This window comes from the organism of the source record quoted next, unplaced genomic scaffold (assembly GCF_019419815.1).
Source record: "Pyrus x bretschneideri cultivar Hongxiangsu unplaced genomic scaffold, Pyrus_bretschneideri_v1 Contig1, whole genome shotgun sequence".
NCBI lineage: Eukaryota > Viridiplantae > Streptophyta > Magnoliopsida > Rosales > Rosaceae > Pyrus > Pyrus x bretschneideri.
The window spans coordinates 1,290,601-1,310,001 of record NW_025999390.1 but is presented as its reverse complement, the minus strand read 5'-3'; the positions used below and the strand labels follow the sequence as shown (position 1 = coordinate 1,310,001).

Below are 19,401 nucleotides of genomic sequence, written 5' to 3'. Positions count from 1 at the left end.
CCTTGTATTTAAAATCATTTATTGGAATCAGACAATCATTTTATTTATAAAATAAATAAAAAATGTGAATAGTAATCGTTCTTACCATATTCACACAGATAGAAATGCATAAAAATAATTACTGCTCAAAGTGGATAATAAGGATAATTCAAATATTTTACCCTTACCTCGCCCTCCCAAAATGGATGAACTTGCTCTAAGTGGACACATCATTCCTTCCACGTACAAAGTAACATAGGATCAAAATAAAACAAACCTCCTCATTGTATTAATCGGCAAACCTTAAATAAACAAACATTATGTTTCACCATCGTCCATGCTTTTTTAATTATGTCTCCCATACTCCAAATCTAATCCTCTGGGGATTTACCTGTCACGCAAGAAATCAAAAGGGTACGTTCATACAAATATACGTATATTCTCTCCTCGTACAATCAAAAAATTTAGGACGGCAAAATATACCGCGCACACACTTCACAGACAGCAACTAGAAAACATGAAACTTCGACATCAACACAACAATGGTGATCTGCGACGCTTTCTTTTTCTAGTTGTTAGATTAGAGAGTGGGATATTCTCCTCGAATATCTCTTATTCTCTTCTTTCTTTTTCTGGTTTCATACACTATGGACAACGCCATGTCTTTTTCTCTACATCTCTATGCCAATTTTGGAGGGAGAGTTGTATTTAATCCGAAATTTCGCTTTTGTTTATGTGGTTTTTTTCTTACGTTTTCGTCGTGTTAGTTTTATTCTACTTTCACTTTGGGCCCGTGTTCTTTATGTTTGTGTTTTGCGTACATCATCTTACTCAAATGTAGGACACATCTCACACTATATCATGAAACTTCAGAATTGAAAATACAAAAAAAATATTAATGCTTAAAAGTGAAAATCCATTTAAATTGTGAGGACTATTAATGCAATTTAGCCTATTTTGAAACTATAAAATGCACTCAAGTGATTGTATAAGCCACTTGAAAACAAAAAAAACAAAAAAACACAAAACACACACACCCCACCATGATGGACTATGAGAATTATGACCCTTCCTATCCTGACCAGCCTGTGGTGGATCTCTACCTTCCGGTATGGGCTAGCCTCCCTGCCTTCCGGTCCAAGCCGGCCTTCGTTTGGGTCGATGATGGCTCAGCCAATGAGGCCACTTCAACCCTAACATTTGGCCAGCTGAATGACTCAGTGCAGTCCATTGCTTCTCAACTGCTCACCCCACTCCAAAGAGGTGACGCCGTTGTCATCCTATGCTCGCCAGGCCTTGAGCTCGTTGAGACCATTTTCGGGTGCCAACGAGCCGGCCTTTTGAGCGTGCCCGTTTCCCCGCCCGACCCTTCTTTCACTAACCAAAACTTCCATCACCTTATAAGAGCCCTCTCCCAAACAAAGCCTAAAGCTGCCCTAGCTCATTCTACTTACATCACAAGAATTCAGCATTACATATCTTTGCCATCTTCCGATAAAGATCTCGTCCAGAGATTGCAAAATCTTCGATGGATCGCCATAGACGACATCAAAACTAAAGATACAACGTTACAACATTCACCATACAAAGGCTGCAGAGCAGAGGACTTGTATTTGGTTCAATACACTTCAGGTGCAACTGGGATCCCAAAGCCGGTGCTTGTCACGGCAGGATCAGCTGCACATAACGTTAGGACAGCGAGAAAGGCCTATGATCTTCACCCAAACAGCGTGATCGTGTCCTGGCTGCCGCAGTACCACGATTGCGGCCTCATGTTTCTGTTGCTAACAATTGTGTCCGGTGCCACATGTGTCTTGACATCGCCCGGCGCATTTGTTAACAGGCCACGGCTTTGGCTTGAGCTTATTTCGAACTTCAACGCCACTTGCACTCCAGTTCCGTCGTTCACATTGCCGCTCGTTGTCAAACGCGGAGGGGTTGACAAAGGAACTTCACCTATAAATCTATGGAGTATGAAAAATCTTATCATTATCAACGAGCCTATTTACCGCGACGCCGTCGAGCAATTTGTCGATGTGTTTAAGCCTTATGGATTAAACCCGTCATCAATTTCTCCATCATATGGCTTGGCAGAGAATTGCACGTTTGTTTCGACTGCGTGGCGATCAGACACGCCATTGCCATCCCAAAACAAGCTCCTGCCGAGCGCAAGGCTCAACGAAAATGACGACCAGTTGGAGGACATGAACATTGTGGTAGTAAACGAAGAGACACACGAAGCAGTCGAGGATGGGATCGAAGGAGAGATTTGGGTTTCGTCTCCGAGCAATGCGTCTGGTTACTTAGCCCACCCAAATTTAACTCGTGAAGTTTATTACGGAAGACTTAAGAACAAGTTGAGTCGGCCATTTCTTCGAACTGGCGATAGGGGTGTCGTGAAAGGAGAAGATCGGTATCTTTTCGTGACGGGCCGATGCGCAGACGTGATCAGACTCCGAAACGACGACTTGGGGATGGAAATCCACCCTCATTACGTAGAGACGGCGGCGTATAACAGCAACCCGGGATTTCTGAGAGGTGGGTGTTTGGCGGCGTTTGAGGTTTCGAACACCGTTGTGGTGGTTGCGGAGACGCAGAGAATGGAGAAAGACATTGGAGTTTTGAGGAAAATATGTGACGGAGTGAGACACGGTGTGGTTATGGAAGAGGGAGTGGAAGTTGGAACGGTGGTTCTGGTGAGAAGTGGGTGTGTGCCTAAAACGACGTCGGGTAAAATACAGAGGTGGGCAGCTAAAGATAAGCTGGTTGGCGGGAAAATGGGAGTTTTGATGGAGGTGAGATTTGGGGATTACTGTGGCTCTGTTCCAAGTTTGGGGGCTGGAGTTGGTGAGAGTGAGGGGAGAGGTGGCGGCAGAGGAGGAGGAGGAGGAGGAGAGGAAGGGTGGGGAAAAGTGGCGGTGGGTGAAGAGAGAGAAGAGATCTTTCTTTCGTTCTCACCAAATGCTTCAATTCGTCCCCCGTTGCAATCTTTTCTGTGAGAGCATATCCTATAAATTAAACCAATAATTATATGTGATTAGAATAAGGATAATGAGTTTTCTAATAATAATTACTTCATAGTTTTAATGAAATAGTCACACATTATATTTTGATCTCGACGAATTAGAATACGATAAATTTACTATGCGGCATTGTTTAATAAAACGCAGCACATACCTTTTTATTATAAAATTATAACTAATCAAGATACAAGTATTACCGTATTTACGAAGAAATGATTCTATCATTTCTATATCATCAATTCAATATAGATCGCGTAACATATATATTATAGTATAATATATATTTATCATACTTATATATACCCCTATTTCTACCGTTTGACAAATACATTTTGGGAATCCTACCATAGCCATGTAAATATATGACATTGAGTGTAATAAAGAAAACTCAAAAAACAAATTTAGTGTTATGTGATGAAAGAAGTCCTAATATATTTATTTTTAGGATACCACTATATTTATTTTTTTGTTCAACCGTAGAGAACTTCATTAAACAAAGTTCAAATAGACAAAGTACATTTTACATATTCCTAGAAAAGTACGACATATAGAAAGAAAAAAAACTTCACATATACAAACAAAACATGAGTAATGGTTCTTCTTTGCAGCACTTACAAAAATAATAAATAAAGAAAACACAAGGGCTTCAACCCAAAAAGAAAAATCCTCAACAGTGGCCCACCCAATAGTGGCTACTAGAGAAAACCGCAGAAGTGTAGGTGATGGTGACAAGTCGCAACTGCCTATAAACCACAGGCGACCAACATCCCACACATCTAATTTCGCACCATAAAATAACAATTGTTTACCCCTAGATCTTACCATATACCAACTTTAGAAGCCGCAAATAATAAAAAAAGTTAAACCACAAACATACAACATTGTGAAAAACTACCATTCAATTGGAGCAGCCAACCCTCACAATTATATTTATCATCCAGGGACCATCAAGAACACATTTCTAACGCTGACAAATAAGACATGAATTCAAAACCAGAAAAAGAGACGGGACAACGCTCTGTGAAGAAACCAAGGTCTTGGTTTCGCACACCTTCATATTAATAAGCGATGATCTGCTCTCGAGGTGGGTAGCAAACATAAGAGCTCGGTTTGGCTGTTTGGGCATTTTGATTGCAAAAAGAAAGTCTTGAGGACTAGATTTGTAGTATGGGTTAGGGATTTGTGGTTCAATTGGAGCCTAATGGAAATTTGGTGCACATAATAACAATAAATAGGGGGAATTTGGAGAATAACCAAAAGAGGAGAAATTACTCATACTTACATCTACCGATAATCAGGGGTTGTGGCAAACCACTATCTTTGGAGAAATGGGGCATGCCATCATTTTTGGAGAGTTGGGGCAAGCTACCATCGTGGGAGAGATGGCGCAAAACAACGCTTAAGGGGATGTGGGGAAGAGACAGACGAGGAGAAAGGTAGAGGAGGAAACGGGAAGGGCCGCCACCTATCAACCAGGCTTAAAGGGAAGAGGTGGCGGCCGGAGGTTTTCTTATTAGAGGGTGAAGAGTCGATGAGGATTGAGCTCACTAGAATACATAGGCAGCATAGTGACGAAAAACAGCATTTACTAGGATACAATTGAATTTAAAACCTTCTACCTACAAATGAAAGATAAATTATTAAAACTGTAGTGCTGAGTGATTAACAAAATAGATAAGTTATCACCACAAATAAAATAAGCTTAATCAAGGGTTAATACTTTAGGACCCAAATGTCCTTTTGGAAAAATACATCTCAGTATCAATTGCATGGACCCCAAGAGGGACAATATCTGTAATTGGGCCTATCTATCACCCAGGTAGATAGTGATCGGTGGTTATATCAACAATACAGTATTATTAGAAATAGTGGGGCGTAGACCCAATAGAACCGTTGAAACTAGATCTTACAGCTTTCGTTTGAGTAGACGAGTTGGGCTTTTACGCTTTGTATGTCTTTTTGAGTCTTTCGGGCCCACATTTGTAGGACCTGTTGCCATTTTTTTTGTAGGCACAGGACCCCTCTTACCTATCGATCAGTGATTCAGTGGAGAAACATGAAACGACGTCTCATGCACTTCCCTGTTTGATCAGTGATTCAGTGGAGAAACACGAAACGGCGTCGTTGATCTCTTATGCACTTCCCCGAGCTTGGAGATTATCATCACTTACCCTCACTGTCAAGTGGTATTTCTACCGATTTGTATGTAGGTCTTAGATTCGACTTCGATACCAAATAATTATGGCTAACTCTTTCTGTAATTTAACCTAAATCTCACTTCTTGAGCGCAAGGGCAGAAGAGAAATTGACTGCAAAAATCATCGGTCAATTAATGAAGCTGACCTCTACGAGAAGGTTTGGCACCTTGGTGTTGCCTCTTTGCCACCTGAGGTTGTAGTAACTTCCAAGTATTATGTTCGCTGATTAGAACATTATGTGACTTAGATTAAAAATGTCATGAGATAGTTTGGTCCATATTTGGTGTGGGCCGTCGCTCAACTTCTTTAAACTTTAAGCGAATGAAGAACTAAGTTTTAAAATGTCATATCTGGTTTTTCACGTTCTGTTATTTATAACCTAAAATTCTGTATAATACCTTGCAGATAAATTGATATGGAGCTATAGTATATGGAGTCATGCTTGCTTGCAGTATGCTTTCATTGGATCTTCTTTTGTCAGTGTGTATTTAAATAATCACACTCCTGACATGCCTAACATAATTGAGTAACGTCCCATTAAATTTGTGAGCCATGGAGGTTAGGTATCCTCAGGTAGTGAAGTAGATGTGTCATCCAAAATGCAGAATCCCAAAAAACTCTTTGTACAATTGTCACATTCAGACGCGGTATTATATACATTTATATTATAATACGTGAATTTTGAATTTATTACATATTAATTATGTCCAACACATGTATTAATATTTGAGTCAGTAATTTATTAAAAAAAATTATCCCAAACCCGAAGGGTATTTTTGTCAAAAAGAAAAATACATTACATTAAGACATGTAAGATTTCAATTAGACCGCACAATGAGTTAGTTATTATCTTGCTCAAGACTTTATACTTATAAAAACATAAGATTTGTGGAGGTACATTCATAGTGACTTAATTTACTGTATAATAGTAAAGTTACTGTTTTTACTGCTTAGTTTGATTAAGAAGGGAACATACCACTGAGCAGAAAAAAGTAGAAGGAACAGATTCTGTGTACATTTTCTCCATTATTTCTGTTCCTTAAAACATATAAGTGCATTAAATTCAAGGTTGAAATTAATTTTTGAAATGAAAAAAAACTTGAATATAATTAGTGGGAAGCTGGATTTAAAAAAAGAAAAAAAGAAAAAACAGATGAACAGTAAAAGCAAATGGCTATTAAATGTCGATTAACGTACTTATTTTTTTTATCAGAAATATATTATTTGATTTTAAACATTTGATCCCCGATATGCTTGTTTCTAATCGGTGGATTGCATCCGAAAAAGGAAAGGCAATGCTATTTGGTTTGGTTGGGGCAAGCGTGGTTGTATCAGATCAGAGCGTTGCAGAAGCCCGCACGTTAGCTCCTTTAATTCCTCAGCTCCTTGATGCTTATGAATATGAATCAGACTCACAGAGCTAGTGAGAGACAGTCTGAAATTAAGAGAGACAGGAGAGAGAGAGGGGAAAACGACAAGACCACTACTGTGGACCATTTTAACAGTACTTTTCACTTTCACCCACTCTCTGTTTGGTTATTCTTGCATGGAATCCTATTAATTGTAACACAATTAGTTAGACATGGAGTATGGTTGCAATTTAAATTTAACTTATGTAGTAATGATCTAATTTACTATTGAATGTAAAAATTTATTCGCGTTTGAGCTGTCTTTTCGATCATTGTAATTATTTTAGGTAAGTTAATTGTCTGCTTTATAAATGAGCGTATGAAGATTTATTCACATCTAAGTTGCCTTTTTCAATTACCATGTTTGCTTGAGGTAACTAGTCAGTTATACTTGTTTGTATTGTAACGAGAGTATGAAGTACTTATTCGCATTTGAGCTACCTTCTCTCGATCACTGTGATTGCTTTAGGTAAGTTATTTGTTTGTGCAACATGCAAATAAAGATTTATATGTGTGTTAGCTGTCTTTTTCGATCACCATGATTGCTTTAAGTAAGTCAGTTGTTTGTATTATAACAGGTGAATGAAGATTTATTCACATCTAAGCAATCTTTTCAATTACCGTGTTTGCTTTAATTAAGTCAGATGTCTGTATTGAAACGAACGTAGAGGATTTATTGGCGTTTGCTTTGCCTTTTTTGATCACTATGATTTGTTGAGGTAAGTTAAATGTTCGTATTATAACATTTGTATGGAACTTAACTCACATTCGATAATTGCAATTGTTTCATGTAAGTTAATTGTATGCACCATAGTATATGTAACTAATGTCTAATTTATCCTCACATTGTTACCTGCACGTTAATTATGTCTTGGAAAAAATGGTCAAGACTAAGTCTTTATCCTTAAATTCCAACGATTAGTAAACTACAAGCTTTAGTTGTTTCAATTTAAGAAATAATGATTTAATTTCTTTACAATTTCAACAAATGTAGCACGTGAAGTGCACATCCCTGGTGTTTTTATCGTTTGAGTTATTTGTATGTTTTCAAACCTATTTTTTGTCTCATTGCTAAAACGTGAAGATCTATTCGCGTTTGAGCTACTTTATCGATCACCATAATTGTTTCAGATAAGTAAGTTGTTTGTATTATAATCTATACAATTGAAAAGGGCTAACATTTAAACATCCCAAAATTCCAATTTACCCTCGCACTACATAGACTACAAAGTATAACTTTGCTCAAGCCATGCATTCAACAACTCAAAAGTCTCAAATCATGATTTGACTAATGAATTAGTAGTATCCTAATCCTTGTGACCTACCAATGGTGTTGAACCTAATTAAGTAAAAGTTAATTAGTCTTCTTAGTATGTGTTTAATTAAGGAAACAATAAGCAAAAAGTGACGAATATCAAGCCAAGCTTACGTCCCTTCAAGGGGTTGCTGGAAATGGGCAATTTTGGGTCATTTGAGAGGTGAAGTGCGTTGAGATAAGAAATGGAAAAAAAGGGGCAATAATGGAAGAGAGGGGAAGGGGTTGAGGTGTAAGGATTAGGCCCCACTGTGGCAGGGCGTGGGGAGGTCTGAACATGACGTTGTCGGTTGTTTTGTAATCTGCAAACTTGCAAAGAGAGAGAGAGCCAGTGTGAGCAGTGTAGTACACTACGCACCCCTCCTCCCTCTCACTCCTCTCTCTCTCTCTCTCTCTCTCTCTCTCTATTTTTACTTGCTATACTAGTTGCTTTAGTTGGATTGTTATCCTTCCCGCTGGCCTCACCACAAGCAACCAACCTGTCTCTTGTTGGAAGCACAGAAGCACAAAAGCACCAACATCTCAACGGACCCAGCTCAAACCCAGCACATTCCCAGCTCCCTCTCTCTCTCTCTAAAACCATAGAGATGTTCAAGCAGTCATGCTAAAGATGCTGTTGCCGCTGTTGGTTTCTATCTCTCTTTTTCTTACAAGCTGTGAGTGTTTCATCTCTCTCTCTCTCTCTCTCTCTCTCCCATAAAGCTGTGTTTTTGACAAGAACTGTTGAAAATTACGACATGGCCAGGTTTTGGTGGGATTAGCACCCTAATATTTAGTACTAAGTTGGAGACGATAAATATACATACTAGGAACAGGATGAATATACATTTAGAGTTTTAGCTACATAGCTATATATATAGCTTCTAATTTTGTCATATATTTGAAACATTTTTCTTCCCTTTTGTGTTTTTGTTTTTGTTTATTTTAGAACAGCAGAGATTAATTAACAGAAGGACTTGGAACCCCAAGAAAGCACACAAATACTGGTTTGAGATCAATGAGACGATGATGCTTTTGTGACAGCTTTTGGTATTAAATAATTGAAGATTGTATGCTTTTGTGACAGAATATCAAAAAATCCATGGATTTTAGAGCTCAAGATAACGAAATGAGGACGTCAGGCTCGCTAAGCTATGCTCATTTAAGTACCAAAGAGTCGTCGCCGTCGTCAGCGGCAGCAGCACCAGCAGCAGATCACCAGCAAAAGAGAAGACTTGGGATTCACAATGGCACTGGAAGTTACGGTTCTGCCACTGCTCCTCATCACCAGCACCAAACCCTAGACAACCACAACCCAGCTGCTCTCCCGTTGCAGCAGTTGATCCGCGAGCCAGATCCGGATCGTGCCCTATCCGGGACCCCGGTGGCCCCACATGGAGCCGGACTCAGTGGCAGTGGTGGTGGTGGTGGTGGTGGACCCAAGTCTTTGGGAAAAGTTGTTAGGTATAGAGAGTGCCTCAAGAACCACGCGGCGAACATTGGTGGTAACGTGTTCGACGGCTGCGGAGAGTTCATGCCGAGCGGCGAAGAGGGGACGCTGGAGGCTTTGAAATGCGCGGCGTGCGACTGCCACCGCAACTTCCACCGCAAGGAGGTGGACGGGGAGACGGCTGCTTTCAGTCCCGCGTCGAGAAGGTCGAGCATAATGCTGACTCCACTTCAACTTCCGCCGCCACTGCCTTCTTCCTCGGCTCTGCACCATCATCATCACCACCACCAGAAGTACTCGATGCCCCCGATTGTCCAGCCGGTGAACGTGGCGTTCGGGAGCGGCGGAGGAGGGACGGAGAGTTCGAGCGAGGATCTGAATGCTTTTGAGGGTGGAGCGGTGCCGCCGTTTGCTTTGTCGAAGAAGCGGTTTCGAACAAAGTTTACGGTGGAGCAGAAGGAGAGGATGATGGAGTTTGCGGAGAGGGTTGAGTGGAGAATTCAGAAGCAGGATGAGGAGGAGGTGGAGAGGTTTTGTGCGGAGGTGGGAGTGAAGAGGCAGGTGCTTAGGGTTTGGATGCACAACAACAAAAACACCATTAAGAAGCAGGGTGACGTCACTGCTACTACTAATGCCATTGCTACAGGTCTGTCTTTTGACAATGTGGAGGGAGAAGGTGGGGAGGGAGCGGCAGCAGCTGAAGATTAAGTGGGGAATAAGAGTAGTGATTAAGATTATAAGAGTTAATTAAGTGAGATTTGTATAAACATGAGAGAGGCTTAGGCTCCTAGCTTTAGCTAGATCAGATATTTGCATGATTATGATTATTTGTCAGTAGTGAAGGGAGGACTTTGTTATTGCTTTTATTATTCAGCTTTAATTTCTTCTTTATGAAGGTCTTGTATTGGTTTTGCCATGCCAAGGAATTGTGATGGACCTTGATGAAAAAGTTGGATAAAGGGTGCCAGGAACTCCTCTTAAAAAATGTGATACATCTCCGTATTTTGATTCTACTCGACCTCACGTTGATTTCATTTCATGTGATTTGATCTCACTTTGGTTTTGTATAATGTGAAAGCTGCACTAGTCGGTCAACTTTACCAAAAGTTTCTCTCCTTTAGATGAAGAAATTTTGTAATATTATTCTAGAATATCTTATACTTCGGAGTTTTCAACTGTAAAGATCGTATCTAAGAGTCAAAAGCCTTAGAGCATAAGATACTCCATGACATAATAAAATTTGAGACTTTGAAGGAAGGAAAATGAAGTGCGTAAAACAGTAAAACTTGACGTGAGTATGCTACGAGTTTGTATACTTTGATTGGCCTCACACTAATTTTACATCTAATCTGATTTATCTCACGATAGTTTCATCTCATATGAAAATTGGCTTAACCCTCCATTTTTACCAAAAGATTTTCTCCATGTGATGAGGCTTTGAAGGGAAGGATATGAAGTGTGTAACTCGACATGAGTATTCTGACAAAAATTGAAGAAATAAAAACACGACATGAGTATGTTCATGTCATGTTTTTGTTTTGTGGTCGTAGTCTCGAAGACATGAGTACGCTATGAGTCTACATTTTCTTGAAACTTTAGCATGTTGACCTTGACTTGGCTTAATTGGACCTTTCCAGTCGATTTCTATAAGTCCAAGTCCAATATGAGTTTAGAGATTGATGCCCAAAATGTGTAATCCTTCAAAATATTGACATTAAAATACATTCAAAAGAGTTACATGTGAGAGATATTTTAGTGTGTGAGAAATATAGTTTAGTATACCAAGTATAATTGATTGGAAGTAAAAAAATTTCCGCACGTTCTTAGTCTTAGAGCGAATACTATTACCTCAACTGATTGTCAATGTCTTTGAAATTCCAAATCAAATTTTTAATGGAATGAGCCCCGTAGCGAAAGAATTTGTAACTAAAATGGTTAAGAGTGGTACCAATCTTATATTTGATTATGGCATGTATTATTATCGTTTACATTAAAAACAAAGCTGGGTGCAAAAATTGTATACATATGATTTAATTACAACATATTCTTGAATCTCTTATTTTACAAAGAATATACAGAAATCTAACATCTGTAGCCTCAACCCATTTCACGGCATTAGAACAAGTCTACCACACTGGCAAAAGACATCAGATATCCATTGGCCACATTTCTTATTCCAACGTCTACAAACCATCGGATATTCCACCTCGTCGATAAGATTAAACGAGGTAAATCTTGGTCCACCAAAAAAAAAAAAAAAAAAATGTAATGACAACGGTAAAATTATGACACCAGATTATCCTGATTCCGGTGTCTTTGAGCTGTGATCATGGTCGTCCGATCCCAAACCCACATCACTAGAAACTAAACATGAGTTAATACATAATCAATCTATTAAATTTGATAATGAAAATATAAACAGTAAACAAACAAAAATAATGCGATAACTTACTGGAATTTGTCCTTAAACCAATCACCCCATGTTGATGTTGTCTCCTTTGCTTCCTTAAAGGCATCCGAAGCAGATTCAGACATGCTCTCGGCCGCACCCTTGGCAGTTTCCATGAAATTGTCATCACCCAACACCGCATGGATTGAAATAAGCAACACCAATGAGAAAATCAACACGAAAGCGATCTTTGCCATTTTTTGTTTTGTTGTATTTTTTTTTTGATTTTTTTGTAGTTTCTCTAAGCAAATACGTAAGAAAACACAATTATTTATTTAGAACTTAAACTCAGGATTGAAACGGTGTTTTATTTATAGGCTAAGGGTGACGGATCATGGGGCCTATATTTGGTAAATGTTTAGGGTGAAAATCATCAGGAATGCTATATATAGAGTCTAAAATTGAATTGCCGTTACTATAGATAACAGAAAAGGTCCTTTATTAGGAGTAGCACGTAAGAAAACCGATATGTTCGAGTGTGGTATGGTTAGTTTGACGTGTGAACGAATTAAACGATTGAAAGCGAACCGTATATTCATTGCAAGTAATTTATACGTGGTGTTATTAATTTATTAAATTACAAATGTGCATTTACATTTAAATTATACCATAAACTCATAAAATATCAACAAAGTTGTTCAATCATATTAAAACGGCTTAGCTAGGGAGACCGTGTGCGGGAGAGATTTTTCACTGTGGTTGGAACATGATTCACTGCATCAAATGTCATAACACAAGTCGTTGGATACTTGAAACAAAATTTCAACCCCTTGTATTATGACACTTGTGCATTAGACCATGTTCTCGACACACTAAATCTTTGCGTGGTGATGATAGCCAGGTAAGATGATAGTGGGCCATACACAAAACATATATATTTGGGCCTAGCCCTCTCGGTCCAAACTAATGTGCTCAAATAAGTCCAACTACTTTTCACTTAGCTACCAAAAACATTTGATTCATCGCTATTCATCAACTGGGGATGTAGCTCAGATGGTAGAGCGCTCGCTTAGCATGCGAGAGGTACGGGGATCGATACCCCGCATCTCCATTTCCAATTTTTCCGCTTTTTAAACAAAGTATACGACAAAAACACCGTTGTCGTTTCTTCGATATCCTTTCTTTAAAATTTTCAAAGCCAAGACACACGGCCTCGATCGCTTTATCTATTAACTAACAATCAAATCGACGGTGCATATTTTCAGACTGGTCGTAAGGACAGCGCCAATTGTTCTTATTTCCAAAACCAAAACGATAAATTTTCCCGCCTTCTTTGAACCGATCTGATCGTCTCTCTTAAAACGAAATAAGATCGATTCGGCGATTCGGATCAAACTGCACTGTATATTGCATTTTGTCTTCGAAATTTCAAGATCGAGTCGGCGAGATGGATCAAATAGCTCCGTGATCATGATCGCCGGTTATCTGAGTTGTTTCTTACATCGTGTCAGAACAAATTTGATTTAATTTCTCGATCGCATGCGTTTCCGTCTCCAAAGTAGCAGAGGTCAGTGGACAACACTTTGATATTGTTGCCGATCATGCATTTCATTAGTGATATAATTTACGTAATCTGTCTAATTATTTAATCCATTTGTTAATTTGAGATTTGAATCACCTACAATATGATCGATGAATTGCTTCACTGGTTACATTGTTTGTGGATCTGTTAATTTTTGTTGTTTTGGTTGCCGATTATGCATTTCGTCATTGATATATTTCACTTTAATTTATTAATTTCTTAATCCACTTGTAATTTGCCTATAGTCTGATGGATGAATTGCTTGATCGATGCACTTTCTGTTGAATTGATTTGCTAATTTTTCTTAGTCGTTTTGGTTTTTTTATCTTTTTTTATTTTATTTTTATAATTGTATTTCATATGCAAGCAATGTTAGGGAGATAGATTCGAGACAAGATCTTGTGTGCTAAAATATGATTCTAATCACTTGTGCCACAAGCTTGTTGATGTTAGATTGCGGTTTTAGTTCATGAAAACAAAAATACATAACATATATTTTCAAGCAGAAAATCATTACAAAAGATAGGAGAGGAACCACATAGGGTTATTTGTCACTTGTAAAAGTAATACATTCACACTTAAGTCTTCTGGCCCCTCCCATCAGATCTTCAGATTTTTCATAAGCCTGAATAGATTAGAAGTAATTAGCATTAGCATATAAAAATTCCATCTTCCAATTATGCATAAAAAATCTTTGTAGATAATCTCAAACCTCCAAGTTGCATAATCAATTAATTAAGCATCTTTTGAGCCAAAAAATGTGATTATCCCAACACCCCAGCTGGCATTATATCTTACCAATCACACACCCACCCCCATACTTAATTAGCTTAACACTCATAATTAGCATCTTTTTTCTGGGAGCTTCGTTTTGAAGTAAGATGTATCCTATTTTTAATGCATATTCGCTGACGTAATGCATCGATTACTGCGGTGTGTATTTGTGTAGGTGTATCGATATACTTATAAACATTGCATGAACTCGAAAAGCTGCCAAGAGGTTTAGCTAGATGCAACAGTGACTGTCACTAGCAAATCCTTGGGATTAATGAGAGAATGTGATAAGTAATTAAAAAGGAAAAGAGATCATCTCCGGATCTCTTCTATTAAGATCATCAGATTATTTATCAAGATCACCGGATCAAGTGATCTTGATTTAATTTTCCAAATTTCTTTTAACGGTCTATCTGTTTTGACCCTTTAAAAGCTGTGATAATTTTTTATTGTTGGATGAAATTTAAAAGATCCGTATCACTTGATCTGGTAATTTTGATGAAAGAGATCCGGAGAAGATTTCTTTCCATTAAGTGTTTGGAGTCACACAATGTTTCTCAATTACTTTAATCATAGGACCATGTGCGTATGCCATCTAAAACAAGTATGGATTAGATTTCATGTGGGATTTCTTTTCTTTCTTAGGAATTTTAGTTGAAAATAGTATGGGATATGGAGGGATATACAAAAAAAAAAAAAAAAAATGGACAAAACATATAAAATTTCTTTGGGAGGACTCAAGTTAGTGTCGTTGGTTTGAACTGTCCCTTCCAGAAGAGGAAAACATAGCGAATGACATTATGGAAAGGGATACGTGAACAAGTTACACACCCATACTGCTCTTGAATCCCATGTCGAGAATGTGACTCTCACGTCGAAAAGTTAAAACTGTATGTAATAGTTTAGATGATCTTTTGTTTCTTTAGGTATTAACAATTAATTTTACGTTGAATGTTCAAATACTAAGATGGTATCAAAGTTGGGATATTATTGACACTGTAGACACTAGAGAATCGTCTACGGCTCTAACACATTTTCTCCACGAGGATGTCTTAGTTTCCTAAAGGAAAAACTTACTTTCATCCAATTTTACGTTGGTAGTGTGAATTGCACATTGAGGAATCAAAACCTAATCATTATCGATTTGTTTTGAGTTGGATGTTCAAATTATAATATGACATTAGAGACGAATTAGGATGGACATTGTAACAGTACAAAATTTCTAACACCCTTTGTGCACTAGGATGTTTGGCTACTTTCTAGAAGAAGAATATAGACATGGATATTATAGCTTTGAATGCTTAGAAACAATTAAGAGATTATACGAAAAATGAAAACATAGCTACTCTTACCTCTGCTCATCACCAAATCCTCTGTTGCTGCCGTTGCTGCCGCTGCTTCCGGCGGCCTTATAATTCGGTATAGGGACTTGGCCGGATTCTATGTGCATGAGATCATGCACCAGAATCTCATAGTGCCTCTTTACTTCCTCCACAGTTTTTCCGCCCACGGCCTCGGCCACATTGTGCCAGCGGTCCTGCGTGTCCTTGTCGTACACGGCCAGCGCCTTCTCGAACAACTTGTTCTGCTTCGGCGTCCACGAGGAAGAAACCGGTGCCATCAGTAATCTTAGGGGAATATATGAACACGAAAGTTGGAATGAATCGTACGGCGATTGCAGTGAGCTGGTAAGAGGAGTGATAGAGGAGAGTTAGGGTGCTAAAATTAAAAGATCGTTTACAAAAGGGACTCAAAGAGTGAAGAAGTCTAGGGAATGATAGTATGGGCAAGAGGTGGCCATGCTCCTTATAAGCAGGAGGAGGAGAGACTCGTGGGGCTGTGGCAAGTTGGGAGAACCTAAAATTATGGCATCGCTTTGTTGGTTTGAGATACTGTTATAGTGATATATTTTTCGATAAATTGGAGAATATTTAAAATTTTAAGGACAAAGAAGATAGGATTCGCTTTGTTGAACAACGCTAATAAGGACAATGAGCAAAAAGGAGGTTATGTGATTTCTTCAGGTCTATTTCTGTCTTCTCATTATATTATCTCATCAGCAAGTGGGATTTCTTGAGAATTTACAGCCTGGTGGGGATTAGATATTCCCAATTCGTAGTCTACCCTGATTGGACAACTTGTGACTCGTATAATAACGTCTAAGAAGGACTATTTGACTATTTTGTTGAGAGTATTTCTCGTCAAAGAATGAGAGTCTATCATGCTTAAAAAGTTTTCGAATCTTTATTTTTATTGTGAATTGGCTTTCGATAGACACTCATAGTTTAACATTGTATAATAATCAGGTTATTCGTGTCATAGTTTAACAATTTCACATATTCTTGCGTTACTTAATAAGAATTGATCATGTGTTAGGTTAAAAAGATGTTACATGTAGAGGCCTGTTGTAAGCATGCCACATGAGAACGTCTAGTGTTAGTGCTTCAAAAATCTTAAAATTGTCCTCTTATTCTCATTTAATTTCATATATTTTTGATAAATAATTAGTTTTCAGTTAGATGCTCACATTCTAACATATTTTTTTCGTGATATTTATAGGTTAGTAATAATAAAGAGGGTAAGAGAGTATGCAGGCATGAGATCTAGAGAAGTGTGATAGTTAAGCTTCATCACAAAATATAGAGACAACAAAAATGGTGATGATTTGATGGAAACCAAGAAGATTAAAAATGATTAGATCATGCACGTAGGAAATTGACGATAATTTTTTCCTTAATTTGTGTGTGTGTGTGTGTGTGTGTGTGTGTGTGAATTGCTTGTCTCATTCATCCACCCTTCCACATCTTTTTAACATGTCAGAGTCGAAACACAAAGTTTCAAAGGAAAAAAAAAAAGCAGAAGTACCTCAAGACCTTGAGAAATTTTTAATTGTAACGGGACACGAATGGTATACTACGTGTTTTTATGTAAGTCAGGAAATTTTTATTTTTTAAATTATTATCTTTTTAACACACATATCTTATAATTTGTATAATAACACGTAGTATACCATTTTGTGTGAAAAATCTCTTCACGATCTCACGGAGAGTGGGGCCTGCTATTAGATTAGGAGAGTGGGATTTGTACGTAATTGATAGTGGAACTTGGAAATTTGAAAACGGTGGTTCAGAAAGCAGCTTCTAATAAAGCTACATTCCGAAATGGACTTTTGCGGGATGGCCTTGCTGCTAGCTGAATCAGCAGGGGCAGTCAACAAAGTGGTGCTGTTCAGATCATGTGTCAGTTTTGGTATGCAGTTTACATGCTGCAATAGTCGATGATCAGAATCCAATCTTTTGTATTTGCTTGAGAAGATTACTTTGCCCTTAATAAAACACAGGTAATTGTGGATATCTTGGTCACAAGTAACAAACTTTTCCTTGCTAAATGATGCGTATTAGTAATAATGCAGCACATGTTTTCCAGAATTTTAAATTTTTAAAATTTTTTTACATTTTCAGAATGGACGAATAACTCAACAGTTAAGCGGTTCCAAATCGAAAAGGACATGTGTTGTAGTATTATTGTTAGTGATCGAACCATATTGGCTAATTACATTGTCTTACAATTCAAATTTTAATCAGTTACAATTAGTGATTCCTTTGACATAACTTGTTTTCATTTCTTCAACTCTTTTAACGTATCTTCTCCTAACTTCTTAGTCCTTGCATAGTAACCAAATCTAGTATTTCAATTTTTTCTTAAGATTTTAGCATGACCTAAAGATTTTGTTGTTTTTCTACACCTCCTTTTGATTTTAGCATGACCTAAAGATTTTGTTTTGGTAAAAAACACGACCTCAAGATTGTGTTTGTGGGAAAAGGTAGATCCACATACCACCGACATAAATTTGAGTAATCTTTGGTGTTTTTTCTCCGTAGCCGCACCAACACGGTGGATCCTGATGGCACGCGCAGACACACAGTCGTTTGATGCAAAGAGTCAAATCCAAGGACTTACATGCTTTTTCTGCTTACGTTGGTGGTCGCTTCTGTGTTTTGTGTTAGAATAATTTACGTTGTGCAACATGTTTTTAATGAGCAGGAGAATGTCTGATGGGGTTTGTTCCGTTCAGACAAGTTGCTTGCTGGGATTCTTGCCTTTGGAGATGCTGCAGCAATGGAGGAGCAAGGAGATAACATATATATTCAGGTAAATGTGCTTGAAATCTTTGTTTGAAAAATCCACTAAATGTCTTTGATTCTTTGAATTTTTAATATATTAAGTCCAGTTGTGGGAAAGTTGTGATAATGTTATGGATCCCTTTTAATTCTTGTGGAATCTCTGTTCTTAGTTATCCCACTAGAAGGTCTCTCCACCCCTCCAAATTGTTTGACTAGTCCCTTGCTTTTAGGATGAACTTTTCTCCGATAAGAATGATATCTCAAACTAATATGATGGTATTTTAGACCAATTACGTATTGTCATAAGAGATTGGTTTCTCTTCCATTATCAATAGAGATAAATTCTTAAGTTTGGACGATCGGACCACATGACTGTTTGACTTAAGAAACAAAACTCCGCACCTATTAATACTCCTCTTGAATTTCAGCCCCATCCAATGCGTCTGATTAGACAACCACGCGGTCAGTTCGTCTTTACCAATGAATTCCTCCTCATAATGGCCTCAAAGGAAGTATTCACAATTAGATAGCTAAGAAGATGGGGAATAAGAAGTTTCTTTCACAGTCCATGACTTTTGAGGACCCAAAACTTTTGACATCTGATGTCCTTTAGATTAGAAATAGGCTAATTGGTCTGACCAAAAGCCAATGACCAATGACTTTGGAGGAATTGGAGTCCAGCTTCCCCACCACACAAGGTCCAATCATCTGCCACAGAAAAGCTTCGAGCTTTGAAGGAGGACCACTCTAAGGAGAGATTTTGTAGTATGACCGTACACGAAGTAGTATATCACATATTCTTATATAAATAGTAGATTATGTGTGTTAAAAAATTAATAACTTAAAAGTTAAAATTTTTCAGATGTACCATCTGTGTTTATGTTACAACTAAAAATTCCTCTTAAAAGGAGAACTTTTGCATAAAATCTTGTGGGCTTCTGATTTTTGAATCTTACTAGGAGAGAGAACAATCCTGTGTTGATAGAATGTTCGAAAAGATAACAAGTTTCATTTGCCAGCCAATGGGAATTGTGCAATCTTTGTGCCGAGATATATGCCTTGTAGTATGCCGAACGTATCAAATTTAGAGGTCCTAAGAAATTGAAATTGAATCTGCAATTTCTAGATAGAGTATATATGTTGCGTTCGAAATTGGATGCAAATGGGATCGTGAATATT

The 19,401-nt window shown here is 38.0% G+C and overlaps 3 protein-coding genes and 1 non-coding gene across 6 annotated transcripts; 3 read left to right on the top strand and 1 right to left on the bottom strand.

The window, feature by feature from the left end:
- Positions 1-1,025: 1,025 nt before the first annotated feature.
- Positions 1,026-2,978, top strand: LOC103955784 (long-chain-fatty-acid--AMP ligase FadD26-like). The gene has a single exon (XM_009367688.2). The coding sequence runs from the start codon at positions 1,026-1,028 to the stop codon at positions 2,976-2,978; it is 1,953 nt and encodes a 650-aa protein (XP_009365963.2).
- Positions 2,979-8,296: 5,318 nt separating this feature from the next.
- LOC103954836 (zinc-finger homeodomain protein 2-like) lies at positions 8,297-10,244 on the top strand. 3 transcript variants are annotated; one of them, XM_048577995.1, is made up of 3 exons: positions 8,297-8,580; positions 8,853-8,910; positions 8,991-10,244. In XM_048577995.1, the coding sequence occupies exon 3, from the start codon at positions 9,006-9,008 to the stop codon at positions 10,059-10,061; it is 1,056 nt and encodes a 351-aa protein (XP_048433952.1). In that variant the 5' UTR covers positions 8,297-8,580; positions 8,853-8,910; positions 8,991-9,005; the 3' UTR covers positions 10,062-10,244. The 3 variants fall into 3 exon arrangements, with proteins under 3 accessions (XP_048433952.1, XP_048433951.1, XP_009364948.2); XM_048577994.1 differs by having other exon boundaries at positions 8,853-10,244; XM_009366673.3 differs by lacking the exon at positions 8,853-8,910 and having other exon boundaries at positions 8,298-8,580.
- Positions 10,245-12,780: 2,536 nt separating this feature from the next.
- Positions 12,781-12,853, top strand: TRNAA-AGC. Its single transcript has one exon. It is a non-coding gene; the product is annotated as a tRNA-Ala (tRNA).
- Positions 12,854-13,784: 931 nt separating this feature from the next.
- LOC103954828 (protein RADIALIS-like 3) lies at positions 13,785-16,105 on the bottom strand. The gene is made up of 2 exons (XM_009366661.3): positions 15,451-16,105; positions 13,785-13,949 (listed from the first exon to the last, which is right to left on the bottom strand). Exons 1-2 carry the CDS (start codon positions 15,717-15,719, stop codon positions 13,925-13,927), a joined length of 294 nt encoding a protein of 97 aa, XP_009364936.2. The 5' UTR covers positions 15,720-16,105; the 3' UTR covers positions 13,785-13,924.
- Positions 16,106-19,401: the final 3,296 nt, after the last annotated feature.